General features: G+C 39.7%; 6 protein-coding genes across 8 annotated transcripts; 2 read left to right on the top strand and 4 right to left on the bottom strand.

Moving 5' to 3' along the window:
• Positions 1 to 19: 19 nt before the first annotated feature.
• On the bottom strand, positions 20 to 2,197 carry LOC140770106 (CASP-like protein 4A3). 3 transcript variants are annotated; one of them, XM_073111105.1, is made up of 3 exons: positions 1,652 to 2,197; positions 1,380 to 1,569; positions 20 to 714 (listed from the first exon to the last, which is right to left on the bottom strand). In XM_073111105.1, the coding sequence occupies exons 1-3, from the start codon at positions 2,116 to 2,118 to the stop codon at positions 523 to 525; spliced, it is 849 nt and encodes a 282-aa protein (XP_072967206.1). In that variant the 5' UTR covers positions 2,119 to 2,197; the 3' UTR covers positions 20 to 522. The 3 variants fall into 3 exon arrangements, with proteins under 3 accessions (XP_072967206.1, XP_072967208.1, XP_072967207.1); XM_073111107.1 differs by having other exon boundaries at positions 20 to 677; XM_073111106.1 differs by having other exon boundaries at positions 1,434 to 1,569.
• Positions 2,198 to 5,769: 3,572 nt separating this feature from the next.
• On the bottom strand, positions 5,770 to 8,144 carry LOC140770267 (BURP domain-containing protein 12-like). Its single transcript, XM_073111364.1, has one exon. It carries the CDS (start codon positions 8,084 to 8,086, stop codon positions 6,167 to 6,169), a length of 1,920 nt encoding a protein of 639 aa, XP_072967465.1. The 5' UTR covers positions 8,087 to 8,144; the 3' UTR covers positions 5,770 to 6,166.
• A 4,118-nt stretch (positions 8,145 to 12,262) lies between these two features.
• Positions 12,263 to 14,321, top strand: LOC140770268 (protein NUCLEAR FUSION DEFECTIVE 6, mitochondrial). Its single transcript, XM_073111365.1, has 3 exons — positions 12,263 to 12,472; positions 12,920 to 13,038; positions 13,972 to 14,321. Exons 1-3 carry the CDS (start codon positions 12,321 to 12,323, stop codon positions 13,989 to 13,991), a joined length of 291 nt encoding a protein of 96 aa, XP_072967466.1. The 5' UTR covers positions 12,263 to 12,320; the 3' UTR covers positions 13,992 to 14,321.
• A 291-nt stretch (positions 14,322 to 14,612) lies between these two features.
• LOC140771412 (uncharacterized) lies at positions 14,613 to 18,203 on the bottom strand. The gene is made up of 9 exons (XM_073112949.1): positions 17,908 to 18,203; positions 17,748 to 17,803; positions 17,360 to 17,462; positions 16,694 to 16,791; positions 16,424 to 16,554; positions 16,207 to 16,315; positions 15,810 to 16,001; positions 15,596 to 15,732; positions 14,613 to 15,388 (listed from the first exon to the last, which is right to left on the bottom strand). The coding sequence occupies exons 1-9, from the start codon at positions 18,056 to 18,058 to the stop codon at positions 15,112 to 15,114; spliced, it is 1,254 nt and encodes a 417-aa protein (XP_072969050.1). The 5' UTR covers positions 18,059 to 18,203; the 3' UTR covers positions 14,613 to 15,111.
• Positions 18,204 to 19,453: 1,250 nt separating this feature from the next.
• LOC140771516 (serine/threonine-protein kinase 52-like) lies at positions 19,454 to 23,271 on the top strand. The gene is made up of 6 exons (XM_073113118.1): positions 19,454 to 19,938; positions 20,735 to 20,856; positions 21,520 to 21,716; positions 21,914 to 22,088; positions 22,643 to 22,777; positions 22,861 to 23,271. Exons 1-6 carry the CDS (start codon positions 19,686 to 19,688, stop codon positions 23,068 to 23,070), a joined length of 1,092 nt encoding a protein of 363 aa, XP_072969219.1. The 5' UTR covers positions 19,454 to 19,685; the 3' UTR covers positions 23,071 to 23,271.
• Positions 23,272 to 23,807: 536 nt separating this feature from the next.
• LOC140769783 (uncharacterized) lies at positions 23,808 to 25,463 on the bottom strand. Its single transcript, XM_073110652.1, has 2 exons — positions 25,446 to 25,463; positions 23,808 to 24,491 (listed from the first exon to the last, which is right to left on the bottom strand). Exons 1-2 carry the CDS (start codon positions 25,461 to 25,463, stop codon positions 23,808 to 23,810), a joined length of 702 nt encoding a protein of 233 aa, XP_072966753.1.
• Positions 25,464 to 25,590: the final 127 nt, after the last annotated feature.

The following is a 25,590-nucleotide window of genomic DNA, read 5'->3' as shown; positions in this document are numbered from 1 at the left end:
AGTACTAAAAAATTCAAAAGGCAGGAGAATCACGTCTATACTTTTATTATCATAATCCAAAGACTAACTTTTACTACACCTCTGTAAACAACTCTGAACCTCTTTAATCTGTTCTTTCTCCCAACAGGAAAAAGAAAAAGAAAAACAATGAAACAAGTTCACGAAATATTGTGATACATTCATACAACTTGAAAAATAAAGACAACTGAGATAGCCTGACACCCTTGACTTAGGTAAGTCCGAGACGTTTTAGCTTGAAATAGGCTTACATAACCACATGCCAAATAATATCTCCTTTTAAACTGCTCCAGAATCAAGGGTTTGCATCTTGAATGATAATTTGATAAATAATTCTGCATTCTTTACTGGGTCAGCTGACATTGCATATTGCTAGGCTATTCTTGAGTTAGATCACATCCTTCAGTATTCTATGGCCTATTAGGCACAGGTATAAGGATAGGATAAGGAAGTTCTTAGTGAGGAATTCTTAGTTCCTGAACTGCAAATCCATCAAAAAATCACCTATGATTTCCCTCTGAAGATATTATAAGCAGAGATAACTGAGCTAAGAGCAAGGGTGGCAAACGCCAAGAATGACATGGCGACTGAAGCATCAATCATCTTTGTGAAGTCATCAGCTCCAAATCTTGTCACCCATATGCCGTTACGGGAGGCAGCTGCTGACGATGAAGACATTGAAAGGTAAGCGAGTATCTGCAGTTGTTAGATTGATATAGTTAAGAGACTTCTTTTTCCAGTTAGCTATTTGCTAGTACTCTGCATGCATATGAGCCTTTCAGCTGCCCAAAAATATGCCCATGGTTATCCATTATCCATCCAAATATATGAAACTTAAACTTACTCTGAAAGCATTGCAAATTGTAACTAGGTAATATCATGGTGATACATAGGCAAGGGTGATTTCATAGTTATTCATGGATTGTTGCGTCGATCATCAACAAAAGTCGATACATAACAAATAAATTATTGATACCTCAATATTCCAGCCACCCATACTAACGCATGAACATATCTTACTTTTAACAAACTGAAATTAGAGTCTCTCTTTTGATACTTAATTATATTTTGATGCATAATTTATATAGATTATGCTTTACATTTTTTGCTGTTCCGAAGTTTTGTCCGAACTTGGAGCTCCGAAAAAGTTATAAAATAATGACGAGATTAAAATCTAATTGCATATATTAAACTAATATCTAATATTAAAGAACTTTATATTAACCTTTAAAACCTATTCTAATGCATTAAAAAAGTTTAATGGTTTATTTTTATTTTTTAGTATCAAGACTATTAGTGCACCAACAGTACATCGGCCCGGCACGAGATGTGCTAGCGATACCGATACGTGCTTTGCCTACCGGAGATTGGCACGGCCTTTGGCACAAGAATCCTTTAACCAAACTTTGACTTGCCTGGTCCATCGTAAAATCGAGATGGTAACCTAACGGGCGGCCGATGATGTGACTCCCCGTGATCGTACGGTAGACCTCCGCATACACCTGGAACCCCGAATAGGCACACGCCATCACATTCACAACGAGCGAGTACCTGCCCGTTCCGATACAAAGCATCAATCACCGCTAATTCTCGATCGGACGGTGGAGAAGGAACTGAGGATTCCGTTACGTACCGGTACTCGTCGTAGCGGGCGAAGAAATCGCCGTCCCAACCTTGGGTCTTGTCGGCCGACATGATCGAGAACGATACCAAGGACAGCACCATCGCCGAAACCCTAAGTCCCACCGCGGCCATCCTCACATCCTTCCGCCAAACTACCGCCGGGACCGGCCGCCGCCAGCGCTTCACGCCGCTGCCGACTCCAACCGCCTTCACCGTCTCCGCCGACGGATCCTCTCGGGCCAGAAGGTTCCCGATCGTCAGGCCCGATTCCACAACCGCAGGCGGCGACGGAGAAGGCGGCTTCTCCGAAGCGTCTCGCGGCGGCGATGGGCTCGGGTTCTCCGGGTAGTAGGTGAGGCGAAGCGGGGATGGAGGAGGGGACGGGATGGGCTCTTCGTTGGGTGCTAGGGTTTCCGAGGCGAGCGGGTTCGGGTGCTCCGCCGCGTCCTGGGGCGGTGATCGATGAGGGGAATCCATGGCTTCTCGAGTTAGGAGATGGGGATTTGATTTGGGAAATAAGGTAGTGTTTCTGAAATAAAAAAATTCGAATAGTACTACGAGTCTTAGGTTTTATTCAATGGGGGGGGGGGGGATTGGGTTTGGAACTCTGGACCACCTGAGAAGATTCGATTATTATGTTTATTTATTTATTTATTTGTGTTAATATATTTTCTAATTTAACCCTTCCCTTTTCTTATTTTCTAATAAATTGTGCCTTTTTCATTATTAAAAAAAAATATACAGATAGTATAAAAATAAACACATCCAATTCAAAGTGTCTAATATTATAATTACTAAAATTTAAGAGTTCTTTTCTTTTTCTATAAATTTAACCCCGGTGGTCTGGTTTAAAAAATTTGAGTATCTATTGACGTCTTAGTTTTATTCTTGAAAGCTTTTATAAATAGAACTAAAAAAAAAGAAACTTTTTGGAAGGCAGCGAGTAGGAGAGCTCTCGCTTTTTATTGTGGGGAGCTTTTTGATTAGATTCACCCGGTTAAAGTATGAGCCAGTTGCAATCCACTCCCTGATAAGATTCCATTTGGTCATTAACAATTCATCATGTCCAGTTTCAATTACTCCTCAGCTATTAAAAGTTATCAAAGTGCAGGATTTCGTTTTACATAGCCAAAATTCTCTCAGCCAGAGAAAAGAAATGGGTATCTTATACTTCTACTCCATGTAATTTAGTTCGACTTTAACTTACGTCTATGTACTTTAAACTGAACTATTTAATCTTCTTGTGATTCACATTAAGCGGCAATTATTCGTCAATCATTAGCAAAGCAAGTAGGGGTGAAAACGGGTCGGATTAACTCCGATCTGACCCGCTATCTAATCCGACTCAGATCGGATTCGGATAAAAAAATTTCTATCGGATTCGGATTCGGATTTGGATTCGGATACGGATAGAATTGTTGAAAAAAAATCGAATACAGATTCGAATACGGGTCGGATATATTTTTCGGATTCGGATACGGATATCGGATATCCGTTTATCCGCATATTTTTTTAAATGATTTACAGTTTTTAGTTTGCTTATTTAAATAGTAAATATTAATATTATTACTAATAATACGTTATATATTATTTTTAGAGATTAATTTCTCTAATTTTATATATTTGACATACAAAAAAATTATTTGTTGTAAAACTCTTAATAATTTTATATTAATTATATTTAAATAAAATATTTTAATTATTTTAAATTCAATCAATATCCGTTTAAGATCCGATCCTTTATCCGAAAATTATCCGTATCCGTTTAGTTAGGATATGGTTTTAAATTTTGCTATCCGTCCAATATCCGTATCCGAATCCGTATCCGAACTAAAAATACGGATCCGAATATGGGTTGAGCACTATCCGATCTGTTTTCACCCCTATTAGCAAGTATATGAAAAAAAATATTTTTAAATAGTTTGAATGGTTAGTTATTTAGCTGTTTAATGATGGCATAAAATAGTGATGCTAATGAGCCATATTTATTTAAGAGCAAATTTTAGATTAGGCCAAAAACGACAAGTGACAAATATAATTTGGCGAAAAAGGATTCATAAAAGTAGCTGCTAAAAGTGCCATTTCCAGACCCCATGAACTTTGATTAGCCCCAATGGGCCCAGTTAAAGATAAGGAGAAAAGCCCATTTCCTGAGGCCCAAACTCCGGGCTCGGTTGCCGACGTGGCCTCCGGGAAGCCAGGGCCCAGGCAGTACGAACCTCAAAGCACCAGTATTTAATTGACTTTGATTGTAGGTACTCCTCTCCTGGTTATTTTGTAATTCTTTCGTTTTTTTTTTTTTGTCATAAATTATGTAATCGTATCATAATTGTAAATTAAAATCTTTCGGCTATTTTCTGACCAATTATAATTCTAGAATGAGTTTTAACTTTTTCCTAATCTTTTTATTTATTTTTTTACAGGGGACAAGGGACATTAAATTCACACTCATAGGACAGTTCAGATCATTTAATTATCAGAAGCCAAAGAAGTCCCTCATCCATTTCCTCTTTCTGACCTACCATAAAGATATTATCCAGATGATCCAAAGGAAAGGAGTTAATACCCTCAACCAGAACCAATCAGTACAGTTGAAGAAAGGCATGAAGAGTTGGCATCTCCCCACATTTGTTGTAGCTTTAAATTCTGTGGAAAAATGTAACATGTGCCTAAGAACAACACTCCATGTGCTCTGCTAATGCCTTCACCTTATATCCCTCTCTGTCTTCCACTTTGCCTCTCTGTGTGCCTCTTACTCTATATTCTGGTCTGCTGAAATAATGAGATCCAATGATGAGCTTTAAGGCCATTAGAATCTTTTGCAGTACTATGGTGAAGAGAGCTCAGCAAATAAAGATAGTATAGAAGGCAATAGGAAGACTTTTGATCATGCTTGACATATGGACAAGGAGTCCTGTCATTTGTTGTTTGTTCTTATACTCGTGTTCGATCTTTTGCTTTGTGTCTGGACTATGAGCTGACTTTATTGGCCACAGCAACAAGAGTCAAAAGCAAGAAAAGCAAAAGAAAAGAGGAAGAGAGATTAGTTGAAAGGAATCATGTTTTTTTTTTGAAAAAAAAAATACTAACTTTGAACTAAAGAAAAACAGGGAGGAGGTATGATTGGAGAAGTTGGAGTTCCACTTTTGCTTTCATGTATATTGTGATGATTGGAGAAAGGTCCATTGATGCAACTTGGCACATCATGGTATTTTTATGGATCATCATGACTGGCTTGAGATGAAGAATGCAAAGAAACATCCTCTGCAGACTCGCCAAAACATGTCCAGATTTGAATCCAACTCTGGCATCTCCAAGGAAAGAGAGAGATAAGATCACCCAGAGTCACTGGCAAGCACTCTCCTTTTCTTTTCTTCTTTTATCTCTACCACCAAATGTTAGTGCCTGTATAAGTGGGAGGCAAAGTTCTTTGTTAACTTTTCCTCATTGCGGTCAATTCATCAAATGATGAAGAAAATGAACATTTGCTAGTGCAACACAACACATTATCCTGACACAATGAGTACTGGATTATAATGAGCAGTAATTCAGTAAAGTAGGCAGGGCCACATTGTCTTTTAAACAGTGCAAGATTTTGATATAGCTGCAACTTGCAGGTGGAAGTAGGTATATGTGCATCATCCTGATAATTTTCATATCAGGCAGGATTGAAGTTCTACTGAGTTACAGTTTTCAATACCTTCTTCTCATCTTCAGTCATAACAAAAGATTATCTCTCAAGACATTTAGACAAGCATCAAAATCATGTTCCCCTGACAGAACCCAGATGAGTAGCTATCAAAGAATGCATCCAGAGCCAGTGACAAATACTAGATTACAATAGTTAGTTGGGCCTAGGAGATATTTCTATGATTTCTCGTTTTATCTATTTGTCAAGAAACACATAAGAACATCAGTACGGAGTACCACCTCCCCCAATAACTAGTATTCTATATATATGTTTTAAGTTCTTAAGCAACCAAATTACTTTCATGTGTTAAGAAGAAAAAAAGAAAAAAGAAAACCAACCCTCCTTTTACATTACAATACAGTAGTACATTTATACATCCAACTGACTGACTGACTGACTGACTCTGTCCGAAGGCACAACATGATAATAAGAAAACCCTCACAGTTAATGCAAGAATAGCACAAATTAAACCTCATAAGTAGTGATATTGAAGAACAAGATTAGTGGCATTTTTAATCTCTGTTTCTTTGTTTTCCTCTAAGTTTCTCTTCTCAGAGCAGAAGCAGTAATCGTAGAATGATCATATCTTGAATTAGAATTCATTTCTAAAGATATTTAACATAACAAACAAATGATTGAGATAATCAACCACCCAGAAACCCCCAATTCTCGGAGATTTACACTTCTGAAGTAGAAATGTACCATAAAACTCTACCACCCACCTTAAACCCCAAACCCCCAATCCCCAATTTTCCTCTCCCCTAAATTCTTTTTTGTTTTTTTTGAGAAGAGAGGAAAATTTGAAGAGTGGCCAAAACGAGATGAGTCGACCAATCAATCGGCGACGGCCCACGTCATATCCCCCTGGAAGATCCAATGGCATACCTCGATCTCCCCTGGCTTCCCACCGAGCGCCACGAATGCCCCGTGATTCGCGCTCCAGTCCGACGTGTCGAGGTGACAGATGGCGACGCCGTGGTTGATCCTGGCCTTCGTTTTGACGTCCAGGATGTCCGCTTCGTATACCCGCACCTTGGGCACGGAGTGGCAGTAGTAGACGAGGTAAGGGAACAAGCTCTGGTGGCACGACACCGACTTGGTAACCTTACCGCCGTTGATTCCTTTCACGTTTCCGATGAGGATGGGCCCCTTCGAGCCGCCGGAGGATTCGGTGCTCCGCACAACAACGTCGTTCCCGAGCACCTCAACGGCGAAGTCGATCACGTCCTCCGCCGACGCCGCGCACCGCTTCGTCTCGCCGCGGCTCGGCGGGCGATTGCACTCCGCCACCGTGTCGGCGACGGCCTTCCCCATCGCAGTGTCCGGAAGGATGCCGAACGCCCGCTGGACCTCGCTGGCGGAGAATGGGATCCGGCTGGCGATCGACCTCGGGAGGAACGATCTCGCCGGCATCCGGTCGCGAATGTCCGGCATCGGCATCACCGTCCCCTTGGTCAGATCCTTCTCCCGGAAGAACTTACCCGACTCCACCGCCCACCGGTTGTTAGCCGCCGGCGCCGCCTTCTTCTCTCCGGCGACAGAGAGGGAGGCGGAGGAGGTGGTGTTGTGGTAGTTCTTGAAGCTGACACCGGACTTGGCGTAGCCTTTGAAGGTTGTGTTGTCGCCGAAGTAGCCCTTGAAGGAGATCTGGTGGTTAGGGTTTGTGCCCTCGCCATAGCCCTTAAAAGTATCGCTCCCTTCGTTGAAGGACTTCCCGTAGTTCTCGAACCCGGCGTCGCCACCGTTGGCGTTCTTCGCGTAGGAGGTGAAGCTGTCGTCGCCGACGTTAGCCTGGTCGCGATAGCTCTTGAAGCGATCGGATCCGGCGTTCCCGCCGGAGCCGTACGACCGGAAGGTGTTCTCTGGGACGTTTCCGTTGCCGCCGTAGGCGGTAAAGGAGTCCGTCGCGCCGTTCCCGTTCTCGCCGTAGTTGGCGAATCCGGATCCGATGACGTTGGACTCGTTGCCGTAGGAGGTGAAGGAGACGGGGACGCCGTTGCCGGACTTGCCGTAGCCGGCGAAGGATTGGGATCCGGAGTTGGCCTCGTTGGAGTAGGAGGAGAAGGATTGAGACCGGCCGTTGGAGTTGGCTTCGTAGTTGGTGAAGCGGAGGTCGGGGACGTTGGCGGAGTCGTCGTAGGAGGTAAAGGAGCCCGCGCCGCCGGTGGCAGAGGAGCCGTAAGAGGTGAAGTTGGCGGTGACGACATTGCCGTCGGGGGCGTAGGAGGTGAAGGAGTCGTTGTGGCCGGCGGCGTCGCGGCTATAGCGGCGGAAGGTGTCGATGGGAACATTGAGGTCGGGGGAGTAGGAGGCGAAGGAGTCGGCCCCGCCGCCTGCGCCGGTGCCGTAGTTGGAGAAGTTGGAGTTCTCGTAGGAGGAGAAGGCGGACGGGGTGGTGGATTTGGAGAGGGAGGCGTCGACGGGGGCGGAGTAGTTGCCGCAGAGGAGGCGGCCAGCGGAGCAAAGGGCCGGGAGGCGGGCGGAGAGGTCGCCTGCGGCGGCGAGTGAGGAGAATGTGGCGGAGTCGAGGGCAGAGAGTGGGGAGACCTTGGAGACGAAGAAGGAGGGGTGGGGGTAGTTGTTGGGAACCTTGCGGTTCCAGTACCGGATTAGGGCCGCCTTGGCTGTGAAGGGATTCACGGACGAGTTGGACAACGTGGAGGAATGTGAGGCTGCCACGTACCACACTAGGAGGAGCAACAGGAGGAGACGGAGACGGAGACGGAGATGGAGGTGAGGACTGGGTATCGCCATTGGAGTGGAGTGGTGGTTGAGTGTTTTGGGGGAAAGCAATTGAGAGGGCTGGTAGGGAGGGAAAATAAATAGATGTGCGAATGAGTCTATTTTTGGTTCTATCTCTCTTCCTCTTGTCCCTTTTATTTTTTTTATTTTTTTTATTTTTTAAAAAAACTTATTCTTTTTTTTAAATCTAACCTTTTCTTTTCTTACCAATCTTTTTTTTTTAAAGACCCAAAAAAAAAAAAAGGGAACTTGTAATCATATATATTTATTATTTTTTAATCCGTTACATAAACCATAAACCGTGTATCTTTGATGCAGTTAATCCGAACCTTTTGTGCGGGGGTCTGTAAGTATTTTGGAGCAATTCCTTTGTTAGTTGTCACGTGACAATTGTAACTTTTGTTAAAAAAGTTTAATTAGATATTTGTTTGGTTTTGTGTTTTAGAAAACGAGATAAGATTCGCTGCGGAAGAGTGCGATCCTCCGTGACCACCAACCACCGTCTGGCTCTTTCTACTCCCCCCGCGGCCCCGCCCCATTCCATTGTAGTGACTAGTGCTTGCGTCTCTCCATCATCTGGGCCCACTTCGCCTTAGCTGCAAGGATATACTACCACTCATAGAATTTGGGCTTCTCTCGACGTAGATGCCTCTTCTTTTTTTTTATTTCAGGTAATTTTTTTTCACATATTTAATTCTCTTAATTAATTCTAGATTCTGTCTTGTTTTAATTATTGCATTGATGATGACAATATTCTTTCTTTGATTGCCAGCATCTTTGTAGTGCTACTAAATAATCCTTCTAAATTAGGTAGTCAGTGTCATCAAGCATGTGTATAATATTTAACAAAATTGACCTTCTGGATTTGGCTAGTTATGAGCAAATAGCAATTAGTAAGGATCGAAGACATTATAGGTTTCATTGTCATAGGTTTCACTCTCACCGATTTACATTATCCACAGGATAGCCAACCTCCCTTAAGGATGGTCTAAATAAGACAGTAACATGGTCTTCCTTTTGATTTGACTTGTTGCAAAAAAGAAAGTTGCACAACTTCTTTTTGCTGCAAATCCAAAGGTTCTGTCTCTCTTTACTTCGTCAAGTTTAAATAACTGACCCATATTTGCAGACATTATTATATATATATTGGATACTACTGCAACTAATGTACATTATAATTATACCCAAGAAAAGAAAATAGTTGGCAAATTCCACTGTTTGCAAGGGATCAGACGTTTTGGGTCAACTACTCCGTAACAGTTCGTCCTGCATCTTAGTAGTAGAAGTAGGCGTTTGGGTAATCAGGGAACAACCGACACAAATTAGAAGTAGTCCTGACATTAGAGGACTATACACAACTTATCCAACCATATATTTTATGCTCGATTCCCAATGTTGTTTTAGAACGAGAAATATAGAGAGCAGTTGAGTGAGTGAGTGAGCGAGTTAGATTTGTTTGGGGTCTCAGGCACAAGAGAATCGTTTTCTGAATCACATGAAGCTTGTCGGTCAGAGTGAACTTGGACTCTCGGACCACAAAGATCACACGGTTGACACTCTTCCCTACAATCTCTTTTTTATATTGTTTTCACACTGTTGGATCCTACTCTTGTGACATTGCGTGTAGGTAATCCCATGTTCACATATTAAAGAGATTAGGCAGATCATAAACAATTAATTCGAGCCGTGTGATCGCTCATTTCCACCAACCACATGAGCATAACTATGTTAAGATTGTGAAGTAATGTACAGTATTCAAAGAATATTAACCTATATCTCAAACTTTACTATTGAGGAAGTCAGTCGTAAGAAAGGAAAGCCAATTAAAGGAAAAAGATAGAGAGGGAGCTTTAATTGGCTATTTAGTTTTATTGGGACCCAGCAAATTAAATAGCCGTATTGAGAAACGCGTTCTTGGCACTGGTAAGGCATCCGTTATCCCGAGTATGGACGAATCCCAAAAGCTTGAAAACGCGTTGAAAAGGATTCAGTCTCTTTCTTTGTATTCTTCTCTCTTCGCCGGAACCAATGCCACCCACTAGACTAAGCCTACTACTAGTGGGATCAATCCACTGTATCACCTCACAAGGTCTTTCTCTCTCTCTCTCTCTCTCTCTCTCTCTCTATATATATATATACACTTATATATACTATATATATATATATATATGTGTGTGTGTGTGTGCATGCTTTTGACTTTAATATTGCACTTCTGCCAACTGAGATATATAAGTTTTTTTTCATCAAACCAAGTAACATACCTCTTATATATACTACTAAGAGGTCTTAACTATATGTATATAAAGGCGATATAAATGCTGATACCTAAACAGCATGTTAGTTGCTTAAAACCTGGTTGTTTTGAACTTTTGAGAATGTCTGGATCTGTGGTAGTAAAAAAAAATGTAGCATTAATTTTAAAATACGGAGCTGTAACTAGGTGATGTCTCCGATACTACGGAGGAGAAAAAAACAAGGGGGGAGAAAGGATGTGGCTTAGACTAAATAATAAGAAATTAATATAGTTTGATTTAATAATAGTTGCTTAGTTAGGAACCCTTTTACAAACTTATTATAAAGGGTATATATGTTGGCGTAGCGTTGCTCGTGATAGGATTGTGTGTGGCCTAGCAAACTTCATCTGCCTATATGATTTATTCCAACTTACCATTAAACTCTATTATAGTCCCAATAAGACGTTAGAAATGGATTATGCAATAATTTCCTCTACTCTTTGCTTGTATGGCTATCTTAAATCATATTCTTTGTGAATTGATGTCAGCAATCATCAGGACTTTTTGGCAATGCAAATCGAATTAGGATTTCTTATCCCATTATTTCGCTATTATCTTGGCAAATGGAATCTATGACATTGTGATTTATTTATAGAGAAATAAACTGCAATACCCATAGTTTGTTTTCTATATAGGTATATAAGCTTATACGCCCCCTGGAATATAGGAGAACTCTATACTGTAGAATTAATGGCAAATCAATCAATCAATCAATCAATCCTGTAGATCAACTCTTTCTGGGGTCTGGCCATGGTCTCATTCCAACACCCAGGATACAAATAACGCATACAGTTGGAAGAGAAAAATTTGAAGCACACTAGGGATGTATTTTTCTTAGGCGCACACAGTTCAATAAGCAATCCGATCTTTTACCCATCTTTGCATTCCTCATGTAAGAAATCATCTCACCAAGAATAGCATAGTTCATGTGGCTTTTGATCATATATGAGAGAAGATTGGGGTAGCTCTAAGTCTGTCAGGACTCAGGAGAGTGAGTACCAAAAGCTTGAGACATGCAAAAGAAGGGGTGAGATGCCTTCCAGGAGAATGTTGTAGAACTTTTTGTTTTTCCCCTACTGTCCTCATGTTTGACATGTGAGCCCTCCTTGTTTTTTCTCTTGTCAATCTTCTTGCCCACTAAAGATTGTAACTGGGTCTTTCGCTCTTTTCACTGATCACTTCATTCCTTCTCTACCTCTCAGTTAGCAGCTCAGCCATGCATGGGGCCAAATTTACAACAACATGACGCTTATGACTTCAAACTACTTACCACTTTTCTCATCTCCAAAAGCTTGACAAGTGCCCACCAAGTATATTTTTCTTTGTACACACAGGCCAAAAACCAGGCAAATCGTTTTATTCTCCGTGGGCTTTTGCACCTTGGGTGACCACTGGGGTGTAGGGTATTATAACAGCCAGTGAGGTTGCTCTTTGGAACAGCGAAAAATACAAGCCAATGTCACGCACATTCTTAGGGTGGTTTGCGTGTGGGGTAGCATCTCTCTTGGAGCCTTAATGGTAACCGTAGCTTAGAGCTCATGCATTCATTTTCGAGAGGATATATATGGCTGCTTGTTTTGTTTGCAACTCACATCATCTCTTCTACTAGGTTCTCTCCTTAATTAACTTGTAGTTAGTTGTGAACAGCCACATAGAGACATTGCTCACATGCATGCTTAGTGTTTGGAAGAGGCCAGGTTAATTTGAGGTTATATTTCCATATGGGAAAAAGAGCTCAAGGGAGAGGGGTTAATATATACTTACTATAATGTATTATCTTGTATTTGTATTGGGCCAGGCCCAGTAAATGTTGTAGGAGACTTGGCATATATGGGCCCTTAACCGAGCCCAATTAGGGGTTTATTATGTTGGTCCGACGGAGTATCATAACAGCGATCGGGAGAGAGGTTTATAGCGTTCGAGAGGGAGGGTGTAAGTTTCGAGGGTTAAAGATGGCGGCCATGGGCGGCGCCCGAAGAGCTCTTCTGACGTTCCGCTCTTCTTCGCCAAGTTTCTTTGCGGAGAACTCCAAGTCGTTTACTTCTACGTCTACTTCGACTCCTGCTCGATTCTTTCTCCGGAGGCGTCCCGTAGCGATCTCTAGGTATAAGCCACCTCTATCCTTATTTTAATTTTTCTAGTTTTCAAGATATCCATTTGAAATTTTGATTGGTTTTTGGTATATATTGTCTTCGTGCTTAATGATCTATAGCTTTTACCATCAAAGTCGTGATTTTTATTCTTGGTTGTTATTATTACTGATATGTATTTATTAAAAAAAAATCATTTTTCACATCTGTGATCTTTGTTGATGTGATTTACTCCTCCATTCGTTGCCTGTGCTAGCTTTTTGGAACAAGCCCTTTTGATAATCTTTTTTTGGGGGGCATTTTTTATGTTCTTTATAATCCGTTTAGATATTTTGGGAATCCACATAGTACTGTAGAATACATGAGTACCATAGATACGCAGGTGGATCTTAAGTACGTCGTGACTATTGTTATATACGTTTACTTTTATATGATCTGCCCTTCTTCGTTGGAATTTTTAGGCTTCCCGTCGAGTTGGGCTGTGCCCAGTCTTTGATGCCACTGCACAGTGTTACTGCTTCAGCATTGCTCACTTCAATGCTCTCTCTGAAGCCCGGAAGTTGGGCTTGGCTTTCAGAAGGTAATACTCCCTTTTCCATTTTTTGGGTTTCGGAACTTGCTTTTTGAATTTCTTTGGATTTCAAATGGGAGCTAGTGTTCATATTCATCCTTAATATGGTTCCGGTGTAGTCCTTTACTCAACCACAACAATTTGCAAAGCCATCTTCACACATATCAGTAATGCTATTGATTGAAAGAGGTCTATATGTTCTTTGCAAGTATTCAACACTTCAGTATTTGATAACAATTGACCATTTTGTGTTGCTTTCTTTAGAATTGTTAAGTGAAGAGGACATGTTTAGTCAGTGAAAGCATATAAATTTGCAAATGCTATAGTTTCATTGAAATCTTAAAAGTTCATTCCCTTTTGTGATCTTGTAATATGCTTCGCTGATATGCATGACTAATTATACCTACAGGACACTAACATAAGAAATCTAAGCAAATAGATCCTTAGGAAGTTTAATGATAGATGAATGAAGAAAATGGATCTTGTAATATGCTTCCCCAAATAGTTAGATTAAAGACTCTGTAACATATTGCTGACAGGGTAAAAGAATTTTCTACATAAAGTTTAATCTTTATATTCACCTGGTAACTTAGCATTCCTGAGAATGAAATATGCCCTTGTTTCGCTCATGTATTATATGCATTTTTTTAACCAGCAGCCAATACCATAACTATGTATCATGCGAGTTGTACTGTATAGCTATCATACCAAATGCAATTTATCTTTTAGACCTAAACGGTCAGCAAGCCTTTCCTAGTTTGGTACTTACTGACGTATTTGCCACTATTTCTGTTTAGTTAATCTATCTACTTTTAGTCTTAAGTTGAAATCTTATGCACACCCCATATAACAACTATATTCTTGTTCACTCAATTTTGAGCGTTATCACTCTTATATTTAGTGAATATAAAGTTTATTGATTTGATTGGTGATATGTTGTAGGATTCGCGACTCCTCTATAGCAGAAGTGTATTGGAGCACTGCAGACTTCCACTATTCTTCTTTTCAAGATTTCAGGATTTCTCCTGTCCTATCATTTTCCTCCAATTTCATTTTCTGGACGAAGTGGCTGATGTGCTTAACTTTCAACTTCTGCGAGAGCTGGTTAAGCTCACCTCTGTATCTGCTTATCTCTTTTCTGAATTGATAATGTGGCTTAACTTTTCACACTGTGCCACTATGTGAGCTAGTTATGCTCATCTTGTCAAATACCAGATGGTACTCTGTACAATTAAGGGATGCAATGCCATATCATCTTTGACTATGAATTTGAATCAATGAGCTAAAAGACACTTTCTCAGTGATTGTTAAATTTTAAAACTTAGCTGTTACCTGGTTGCGTATGGGTTTCTGCTTGAGAATATGGCATGAGAATTACATTCCACATATAAATTTAACACCCATGCCTATTCACATGATTTCAGGTATTTGATCATGATAATCTTTCAAGAACTTTTAGCTTGTATTTTTGCCTGAATCGATGCAATATCTTAATAAAATCAACATGTTATTTTAACCCATGATACCTGGACGTTAATTGTACCATGGCTCAAGTTCTACAGTCAGCGTCATTATCCAACATATGCTCAAATACCCCTAAGCCATAATCATTGTCAGATAATGAAGGAATTCATACATGCAGACATGCAGACATAACTGTCTATGCATATCTGTAGATGGACATGGATCCAGCACAAGTGCAAAGTTGAGTTAAAATGAGAAGAACACTGAAGGTATTTCACAATCCGGACTTGTCAATACTTGAAAGCAAACTTGTTAGCAGACAAGAAACAATGATTGACCAAAGTGACCAGAAATAACAATTCACCTAAGAGGTCTTCAGCACTCACTACAGCCAAAGGAACCCAATGAACCAGATGTCCAAGTTATTGACACAAATTGTGGAGCTGCAACCAAACGCAACATTGAGGAAGTTATATGGATTCTAATTCAGCTGCTTGAAGCTTTCTGCAGATTTGCTTGTCATCGTCATGTCTGTTTTGCAAAGTTTAGTATTGCTTCTGTGGATCCTAATATGCTCCATAAGAAGCCTCTAGAAATAAAAGTTGGCATCTACTGATGTCACAAAGCCATTTGAAACTGTTCAGGAACACGAAGCAGAGGTAGCCGAAATTCTCCAGGTTCCCCAAGCTGACCACATGCAGCCATCTGATCATCCCCTCGGCTGGGTCGCAAGAAAACAACAACTCCAGCTTCAGCCAGAATGTTGCGGAACTCTATCATCTTCTCGTCAGGTGTGGGCTTGAATTGAGATCCAGAATGAGGATTGAATGAGATGAGATTGATCTTGCAAGGAATCCCTTGAGTGAGTTTTATGAGTCTCTTTGCATCGTCAATGCTGTTATGTTGGTGAATCAATTAAAAGATGTCAGGGAAAAGAAATAAGAATATTACCTTTATGAAGTGGTGACTATGTGATCAATACAAAGTTATGGGAAACCAAATAATACTGTCATTCATTTTATTGAGCAAGTATAAAATGAATAACAAACTACTGCTAGCATTGCCCAAAGAAAATTGTGATAGCAATGATAACTGATAATACCTATCATTTACCCCAGCAAGCATCACATATTCAAAAAACACTTTATACTTATGCTTGAGGCGTAGCTCTTCCCTTAAGGTCTCTAGAAGCAAACTGAGATTGTACTTCCGGTTGATAGGCATAATCCAATTTCTCACCTGCATACAGGTTGGCTCAATAAATTGCACACAAGTTATTCTAGGGAATTGATTTCTTAAATCACATCCATGATCACCTCATCAGTAGTGGCATTCAGACTCACTGCCAGTGCACAGTTTGACTCTCGAAGGAAGCGTTTTAACTGTGGAACAAGTCCACTTGTTGAGACAGTCACCTTACGAGGACTAAACTGAAGACCTTGCTCATCAACCATTATAGCTGCAGCCCTTATCACATTATCTATGTTGTGTAGGGGTTCACCCATGCCCTGGAGTGAGAATAGGGAAAGGAAATATGTGAGATACAGCAAAAGAAATCTAGCAATGTTGGTCAAACTAACATAAAATACAAGCAGAAAGCTAATTGGAAAGATGGTCTCATTCCTGGACAAGAAAGTAGACATCACTAATACAAATCAGTCCTATCAGGAGACACATCCTTTTAATTATTTATAATTAACAAACCATGCTTACCATAAATACTACGTTTGAGATTGATCCAAATTCACTTGAGAACAATCGGCGAGCAAAGACAGCCTGTTCAACTATCTCAGCTGTTGATAAATGCTTCCTCAACCCCATCCTGCAAGATTATTCAGACTACTCAACAACCAACCAGCGTAGACAGATAAAATCAGCAGCATGAACAAAAAGGCCAAAAGAGAAGTAGGTTTTGAGAAGGTAGACATGCCTCCCAGTGTAACAAAACTGACAATTCATGGCACAACCCACTTGACTTGAGACACAGACAGTGGTCCTCCCCCTATCGCAAGGTATCACAACAGTCTCTATCACTGATTCATCTCCCAAAGCAAATAAAATCTGCAACCTCCTGTGTTTCATCAGTCAGAATATTCTGAGGAACTTAAGATAATCAGCTAAGAAAAAACTGGGATTCGTTTTACAAGCTTCTTTGACTGCAAGCAAAACAAAATAAAAACTAAATATCAAGGAAATGTACCTTTCGTGTTCCATCTGATGCAGTTAGAATATCTTTCACTGTTAATGCCTTGAGAGAAGCATTTTCACTTAACATTTTCCTAAATTCCTTATTTAAACCTGCAGAAGTTTAGAGCATTTAGAGTAACAACTATTTATGCTAGTAAACTTGAATGTACTGATGAGACAACAAGCAAACAAGTAGGCTTCAAACCTAGGAAAGCAACGTCAAGTGGTAAGGGTAAATAAACTGAGCAGTTTTACAAGAGAATTAGGTCTATACAATGGCATAAATCACTACTTTAAGAGTTCAGATGTAAAAACCAATTTTACATTGAAAATACGTAAACCATTTCATATCCTGAAAATAGTCTACCATGTTAACATTGAAAATACATAAACCATTTACCTTTCACTACTTTAACAAGTTTAAGGTCATAAAAGAAAACCCAAAACCCAATACTGCATCCTAGTTTCAACTAAGACTATATTTATATGCTTATAATGGCTACCTGTTGCTTGGTGCTCCATTAGAAAATTATCTCCGAATCTCTTATCCTAAATTTCGTCCAGTCTTCGTTGCTTTATCATATATTATCTTCTTAAAACTAGTAAAAAGTAAAATTGCAAAAGTTCTTGCAAGAAAAGGGCAAAGCAGCAGCTTGTTACAAAAATGATAGGCATATACCTGCCAATTCATCGTGACTATGAGCCCAGACATTGTTCCCATACAGGCACTTCCACAGCATCAAGGCCTGCCCCGACCTAAATCCATGCGATTGAACCCATTTCTGTTGAAATTAATTCTGCCTAATGTCAGAAAGGAAGACCAAGAACTCTCAAGTTCTACAATATGTAACCTATGCATTTTTGCTTCTTCTACATTACACAATAAGCTAGGACAACTTCATCTAAACTAAGAACAAGTATTTGAGCTGAAAAATGCCATCAGATTTTGCAAGATAATAGCTTTAACGCATACCGCAGTATACATCAAAGTCAATACAAGTACACGCTCAAAAAACTATTCCAAACGAATTAGACTTAGTCAAGGAATAGGCGAAAGTTATTCTTACTTCAAGCTCAGGGAAGTCCATCTCCTTCAGCAGAACCTTCGCGTCGGCAGTATTACCTAAACCCAAAGATCCAAGCTTTAACAAAAAAAACGAAAGAAAGAAATCACATCACAGAATCAAATAAACCAAAGGGCTTCGAACTGAGGGTTCCCAAGAGTACCCATCTCACAACGATTCGCCGAGGGGCGAAGTGGGCGGCGGCGGAATCCGGACGAGGAAGATAAGCGAGCGACAGCGAGGCGAGGGTTGGAAGAAGCAAAACCAAGAGTTGTGAGAGACGAAGCGCTCCATCGAATCAGAGGAAGCGCCATTAGAAGAGTTGAAGCCGTGAAGAGGATTTGGAAGTGGCGTTCGGATTTCTTCTATTTTCTCCCGGTTTTATCTCTTTTGGGTCGTCGGGCGAAGAGAACCGAGTTCGAACCGGTCTACCGCATTCGCGGCATCCGATTCACGGGTTCGTCCCCAAGATCTTTGAGCTATCTGCACATTTATATATTAGCCCCTCCATATTCACTAAATTACAGTAAGAAAAACTCTTTTATACGTTCCTTTCTTTTATTTTTATAAAAGTCCTCGTCAATCGATGTGCTAGGTTGCTCTCCTAAGAAAATATCCTCTTATGAATTAATTTTATAGAGGAAAGGACAATATATTAGTCGAACATATAATTTAACTTCAGCAGTAGTTTCAAAGATTGAAACATCTACAGACAAACCTCCCCTAGATAATGATAGAACATCCCCATGCACATATTCAATTATTGGTGTGCAATAAATCCAACTCTTCTCCATCCAGGATGTATACCAAAGTAACTTTCTATTTTTAAAAGGAAAAGTCCGTAGCCACTTCATTGACTGATTGATTGATACACACTACAGATTTTGACGGATTAGTCCAAATAATATAGCAGAGTTATATTTTTAAACAATCAGTCTGACTAAACTTTGAACAACAACAATATACTACACCTTCTCACGTAAGACATCTTAAGGTTGGCATTCCGGTTATTGGATCAATATCCCAATTTATGCCAGAAGAAACGCCAGCGACTGCCTTGATAAGAGCAGGACAATCTCTAAACACCCATACAAAATCTATAGGGCTCGTCCTGGTCAGAATAAAGAGATGGGTGTTGACTCATACCAGCAATGACGAGCTTAGTAGTAGTGGTGCCAGGGAGGTCAAGGATCTATGGAACAATTGAGGTTGTGATTTGGCAAGAAGAGACTTTGAGAAGAGTACAGAAAGCATGAGCATACATCGAAACGAAAGAGAATTTGATGAGCACTAGTGTGCCAGTGTGGGAGAGAAGTTGTCTTCCAGTTGGCGAGCTTGCACTTACATCTGTGAGTTAAGAGAGATTCTCTTCTTTTCTAGTATTATTTAACCGTGGAAGTTCTATCATAAGATAATAAGAAAGAAACAATCGGTTACGTTACCAAATTTTAATGGACGAGAAAGGAAGTCGAGTTATAGCTAAAATTGAAAATTTGGTAAGGATCTATTTTGAAAATGTTAAAAGTATAGGGTTTAAAATGTAAATTAAGGTTGGGGGGGGGGGGGGGGGGGGCGGCGGGGGGGACTAAGAATCCTGGGCCGTGGGGTAAAAGGCAAAAGGGATCGAAGCCGTGACCGCAGTATCTTATCCTTTGTGGAAAAGATGCAATAATAGGAAGGGAAGAAGAAACGATTAAGGGAAAATAGAGGGATTCAATCGAAAAAGGGAAAAGAACCCGAGTGGGTCAGCGACATACGTCGCCATGGGCAACCCATGTGGTCACATGAAAATATAATTGTCTGAGGAAAAATAGCAGCAGAGAAAGAAGAAGAAGAGTAGAGAAGCAACGCGAGGAGCAGAAGCAAAAAGAAAAAAAGAAAAAAAGAAGTCTTTTTGATTGCTTCTTCCCTTGTTGCTTCCCCAACATCAAAGCAGAGGGGATGAAGGAAGCCGGAGATGGGTTTGTGAGGGCAGACCAAATCGATCTGAAGAGCCTTGACGAGCAACTAGAAAGGCACCTCAGTCGAGCACGGACGGCGGAGAAGAAGAAAGAGGAGGAGAGGAGTGGAAGCAGGGGGAGAGAGAGGGAGGACTGGGAGATTGATCCCTCTAAATTAATCATCAAAGGGGTCATTGCAAGAGGCACTTTTGGGACAGTCCACAGAGGAGTCTACGATGGCCAGGACGTGGCAGGTAGGACTGGAGTAGGTGTTATTCGTGTTCTTTATGACTTTTTGGATCAATTGCAATGCCCATATGTTATCTTGACGAAACTTTCTTTCTTGTTTTTATGATTTTGAGATACCCAATTGAAGTTTCCTTCCCCAGAGCAAGAAAAGTTCCAATTTTGAGTTGTTTGAGGTTAACTTCTTCTATTATCCTTCGCGCATTTAACATTTTAGTTCTACTTATGCAAGTTTTGATTTTAGATTGCACATAGTTGATGTTGCGTTGGTTTCATGTCTCCTGGAAATAAATCCTCTACGAGTTCCTGATTGACTATTTTGTGTATTTCTACATAACGATATTCCAGAATCAAGATGAAATGTGGTCAATATTTGAGAATTGCTTCTTTTTGGGACTCCAGTTGGGGCCCTTTCTCTTTCTATGTTATAGCTTTCGTATAACCAGGTGCACTCCGTGACTTTTGTTGGATATGGATTCTTTTGGAACTTTCATGTGATCCCAGGAAGCCACCGTTTGATGATGATGCTTGTCTTGTGATACCTTGAGGGTAGTGTTAGAAAGAAGTCAGATTAAGATAATTGTACTCTGTGGCACAACGTAATTTAGAATAAGAAATTCTTCAGTTTAGATTATGATGATAGTTAAGACTGGACCTTCTTTACTGGTTTGGTGTTTAACATATCTTAGAGTGCTCTCTAAATCATCTCCATTTAAGCATAAGATCATACTCGTTAATTCCTTACAGAGCTTGTTAACACATTGGTTGCAATATTGTACTCAAAGTGGAACTTTCTTCTTCCAGTGAAGTTGCTTGAGTGGGGGGAAGAGGGTAACAGGAGAGAAGCCGAAATTGATGCACTAAGGGCAGCTTTTTCTCAGGAGGTTGCTGTTTGGCATAAGCTTGATCATCCCAATGTCACTAAGGTATTGCATATGTTCGTCTACTTCTCAGCAACTCTATTTGATTATTGACTTGCTTAGTCATGATTTTGTTTTTTTTATCGATGATGCCTGCAATAAGGATCAACTACACAGCATTTTGTGTAGGAAACTGCATCTAAGCCACTGGTCAAGTACTTGGAAGTTTGTGTTTTATTTTTCATCTTGAACTTGGAAACAGTTATATTACATCAATGACTTCCACTTGACAAGATGATATACAGCATCAGGGCTTACCTACAATCAGATGCTATCATCTTAACCCTTCTAGATTACTTTCATGTTTGGAGGGATTTGAGAGTCCACTTTTGAGTTGCATGATCCTAGTTCGATGTGTTTTCAAAGATATGCTTTATACTTTTATCAAAGACTTTATTTTCGAAAATCTTACTCAAGTCTTCTGGTTTGGTGGCCCAATTTAGTTTAATTGAATGCAGTCAGCGCCTTGCAGAAGGGCATAAAGTATTTTTTCCCTAGCTTTACAATTGAATGAGAAATTAGTACTGACCTTATATTTCTAATGTGTGCTTGTATCCTCATAGTCAAGTTTTTCATTTTCTTTTGATAAAATCCTCATAGTCAAGTACTATACTTCTATTTACTCCTTAATGGAAAACCTAATGTTAGTTTGTATCTGTTCAATAACAGTTTATAGGGGCTACAATGGGTGCAAGAGATCTAAATATACAAACAGAGAATGGATATATTGGCGTGCCAACTAATGTTTGTTGTGTTGTGGTTGAGTACCTTCCTGGAGGTGCACTGAAAACATTTCTTATAAAAAACCGGAGAAGAAAGCTAGCCTATAAAGTTGTTGTTCAACTGGCCCTTGATCTTGCAAGAGGGTGAGTATCATCATCTCTGCATTTAGTGAACCATTACCTGTTTTCTCACTCTTTTCTTCTCCAATTAATTTTATTATTTTATTTGGGTTGTCTTGCACATAGGGAAACTAAATGAATGTGTATTTGTACTTTTTTAGCTTTTGGCCTTACAAGTCCTTGTTAGCTGGAAAATGAAAACTTGCTACTTGTTTGTGTAGATTGAATTATCTTCATTCAAAGAAGATAGTGCACCGTGATGTGAAAACAGAGAATATGCTTCTGGATAAAGCGAGAACTGTTAAAATTGCCGATTTTGGTGTTGCTCGAGTTGAGGCTCAAAATCCCAATGATATGACTGGTGAAACGGGAACCCTTGGTTACATGGCACCTGAGGTATGCCACTTCTTCTCGGCACTTTGCAACTGGAATTAATCATGCAGGCTAACGATCACTGTGTATCTGATTTCAAAGCTGATTGTGTCCTGATTTCCTTTTACCATCCTGATCTTGCACATCCGTTAAGCTCTGATAACATGTAGTGATGTAACCCAGGGATGCGATTTTTTGTATTTCGAAGCTGTTCTTTTATTTTGATTTACTTTACTCAAAACTTTGGACAATAAATGATGGTATGCCTTAGAGGTCAAGGTAAAGAAGATTGCCTAATCTCATATGTGTGTTACACAGAAGTAAAGAACCACCAATTGGAGAGTGAATTGGTAAGTTCAATGGTGGAGGCTAGGGAGTGCTGGAGATGATATAAAAGGAGATACTAACATAGATATATAGTGAATTTGTGACAGTAAGCTTTGCATCTGCATATCTTGGTAGCACATATATATACATATATAATAGAACACCAGTGACACTTCAAATTATGGAACTATTACATTCTCTGGATTCTAAAGTTCTGGTTACCAGTGATTCTGCATCTGAACTAATTGCAGGTTCTCAATGGCAATCCTTACAACAGGAAATGTGATGTCTATAGCTTTGGAATTTGCTTATGGGAGATATACTGCTGCGATATGCCGTATCCTGATCTAAGCTTCTCGGAGGTTACATCAGCAGTTGTTCGGCAGGTACAACAATTTCTTCTGTCATATTTGCTCATGATCATTACTAGCAAGAACAATGCTCTACTATCCAGCTCCTAAAATTGCAGAACTTGAGGCCAGATATACCTCGCTGTTGTCCAAGTTCGCTGGCGAATGTGATGAAGAGATGCTGGGATGCGAATGCTGATAGGCGGCCAGAGATGGATGAGGTGGTGGCCATGTTGGAGGCAATTGACACATCTAAGGGGGGAGGTATGATACCACTTGATCAGCCCCAAGGATGTCTTTGGTGCTTTGGTAAGCGCCGAGGGCCTTGATGTAGTGGTACTGGTTAATAGAGAAATAAATAAGTGTAATGCTGGTTAACAGAGCTTACTTCGTCTGTGGTGTAAAGCTTTTGCTTTCATTTTTTGTATTTTAGGTAAATACTTCAATACCCTCTAAAATTTGTAATTCTAATTTAAGGGTCATAGGCAAATACTTCAATAACCGGCTTCTATACGCCGTATCAATTCCAACACTACATTATATATGAAAAAGTCAAGAAGATTAGATTACGTACACGTAACCCTCCGGTTATATGTTCTTTTATTTCATTATGATTTCTCTTTTAGGAATACAGATTAATTATACTTTAATTAAAAGATATTACTTAATACTAGATAATTTCAATTTGATTTTTTATGTTTATAGGAGAGACTTTAAATTTGATTCTCTATCTCCATCTATTATCAAATTATATATTCTCAATTGTGTTTTAATTACTTACATTTATCTCTTATTAGTTTACATTTATATAATTTAATTATAAATAAATATATATATATATATAATATGTAAATAAAAAAAAATTAAGGGTCTACATGCATAAAGAACTTGTTAACAATCACATATATGCAAATATATGTAAATATTAATTTTAGAAGAGTATATATACAAATAAGATAATTTTAGAGCAATATACCTGTGCAAAAATTATATATTTTTTAAATTAAAATTAAATTTAGAAAATAAGTAAACTAATCAAAAAAACAAAAACAAAACATAAAAAAGTCTAATTTGCCACGTGTCGTGGCCCACTCGTGGGAAGCCAAGGACTGGGGAACGAGGAGGCGAGGGTGATCCCAGCCATGTCGAGCCTCTTGGCACCAAAATCCGCCACCGGGACCCACCTCCACTTCCCGTCAGCCCTATCGTTGGACAGCCACGTCATGTCCCACCATTCCTTCCACCTGGACATCAAGATTAGCCTCACGACCCCCTTCCTATCCTCCAAGCATCCAATCACCGCTTCGTACGGCTTTATCTTCTCCACCATCTCCGCCGGAGCCCTCGATGCCAACTCCCACTCCCTCCCCTTCGACCCCATCACCCACAACTCCGCTCCTAGCACTATCTTCGCACGTGCGCTCTCCCCCCCCGAGATCTTCGTCCATCTCACCACCACCGCGTTCCCATGGCCGTACACGTGGAAGCAACAATTTGCGTCCACGTCCGAGCCCTCCGGGAACGTTTTCTGGAGCGACGTTGGCTCTTTATTCTCCGGCCCGGCGCAGACGATGATGCTCTCGTTTGACCATGAGACGGCGTTGAGGTATACGATCCCGTCCTCCGGACTGACACATTGAGGTGGATCCTGATCCGGCGCGGGTGATGACTGCCACGCATCTGTGTCCGAGCGGTACTCGAGTAGAACCGGGAGGCCCTGGTGGATCTCCGCGAAGGGAATCTTGCTATCCTAATGGGGAAATATATATATATATATATCATTTTATTTTATGTCACATCATTCTAATAATAAAGATATTATAAAAGAATGGAACAAGAATAAAAAAAGCATATAGAATAGACAAAATATATTTATCAAAAAATTAGAAAGATAAAATATGTAATCTAAGTTTTAAGATTAAAATTATAACTCAATATTAAAGAAAAGGATGTCCATCAAGCAAAAAAGTTACGAAATATATCAAATAACACATTAATACTATTCACCAGCAAAAAAATATAGATGTTAGGAATTAAATAGTTGATGCGAATCTATTCTGCTTATGCAGTTAATTAAAGTTTTAGTATGTTAATTTATCTAATATCTAAATATTATGAAATTAGCGACCTTATAATCTAAAACTTTTATATCCAAAGTTTCATACTAATTTATATTTATTTTTAATATAAGTTTTTAAGATAAATCTTAACATAAGTAAATTTATAATTAGTCGATATATATATATGGAGAGCAGCTTAAATTTAAACAATGAGCTATGAAAGAATTAATAGCTCTTTCGCCCTATGCAACCTCCTTCATCTGTAAGGTTTTGTCTAGCCCACAATCTACCTCGTTTGCCACACCACTATTGTCTCTAAAGGCTAGTCTCGTCTTTCTTATCTTCTATTCCTCTAAGGCAGCACATAATTTATCCTAACATTCATTCACTATTTTATCAATAACTATAGTTTTTGTCAGCCAAATCCTAAGATCTTTGATCCATTAGAAAGCTCTCTCTAAAATAATAATATATCCAAAATTTAAAAAGATATAACGATTACACCATCTGGAATCACTTTTAGAAATTTCATGCTCAAAATCTATCCAAAATCCAGTACGAATCGAATCAAGTTAGTTCACGTCAATTTGGTATCAAAGATTTAGTACCCTTAGGCCGGTTTGTGTTACTAAATTGATACAAACCGGCTTGATCTGATTCATATAGATTTTTGGACAAATTTAAGCACAAAAATTTACAAGGTGATTTTGGACGATCTAGCCGTTGGATCCTTCAAAATTTTGAATATATTATTGCTTTGGAAGAGAGATTTCAATAGATCTAAGATCT

The sequence above is a fragment of the Typha angustifolia genome, chromosome 11 (genome assembly GCF_048772165.1).
Source record: "Typha angustifolia cultivar Huaian chromosome 11, ASM4877216v1, whole genome shotgun sequence".
NCBI classification, from domain to species: Eukaryota; Viridiplantae; Streptophyta; class Magnoliopsida; order Poales; family Typhaceae; genus Typha; species Typha angustifolia.
Note: the sequence above shows the minus strand (reverse complement) of the source record. Positions and strands in the feature narration are given on the sequence as shown.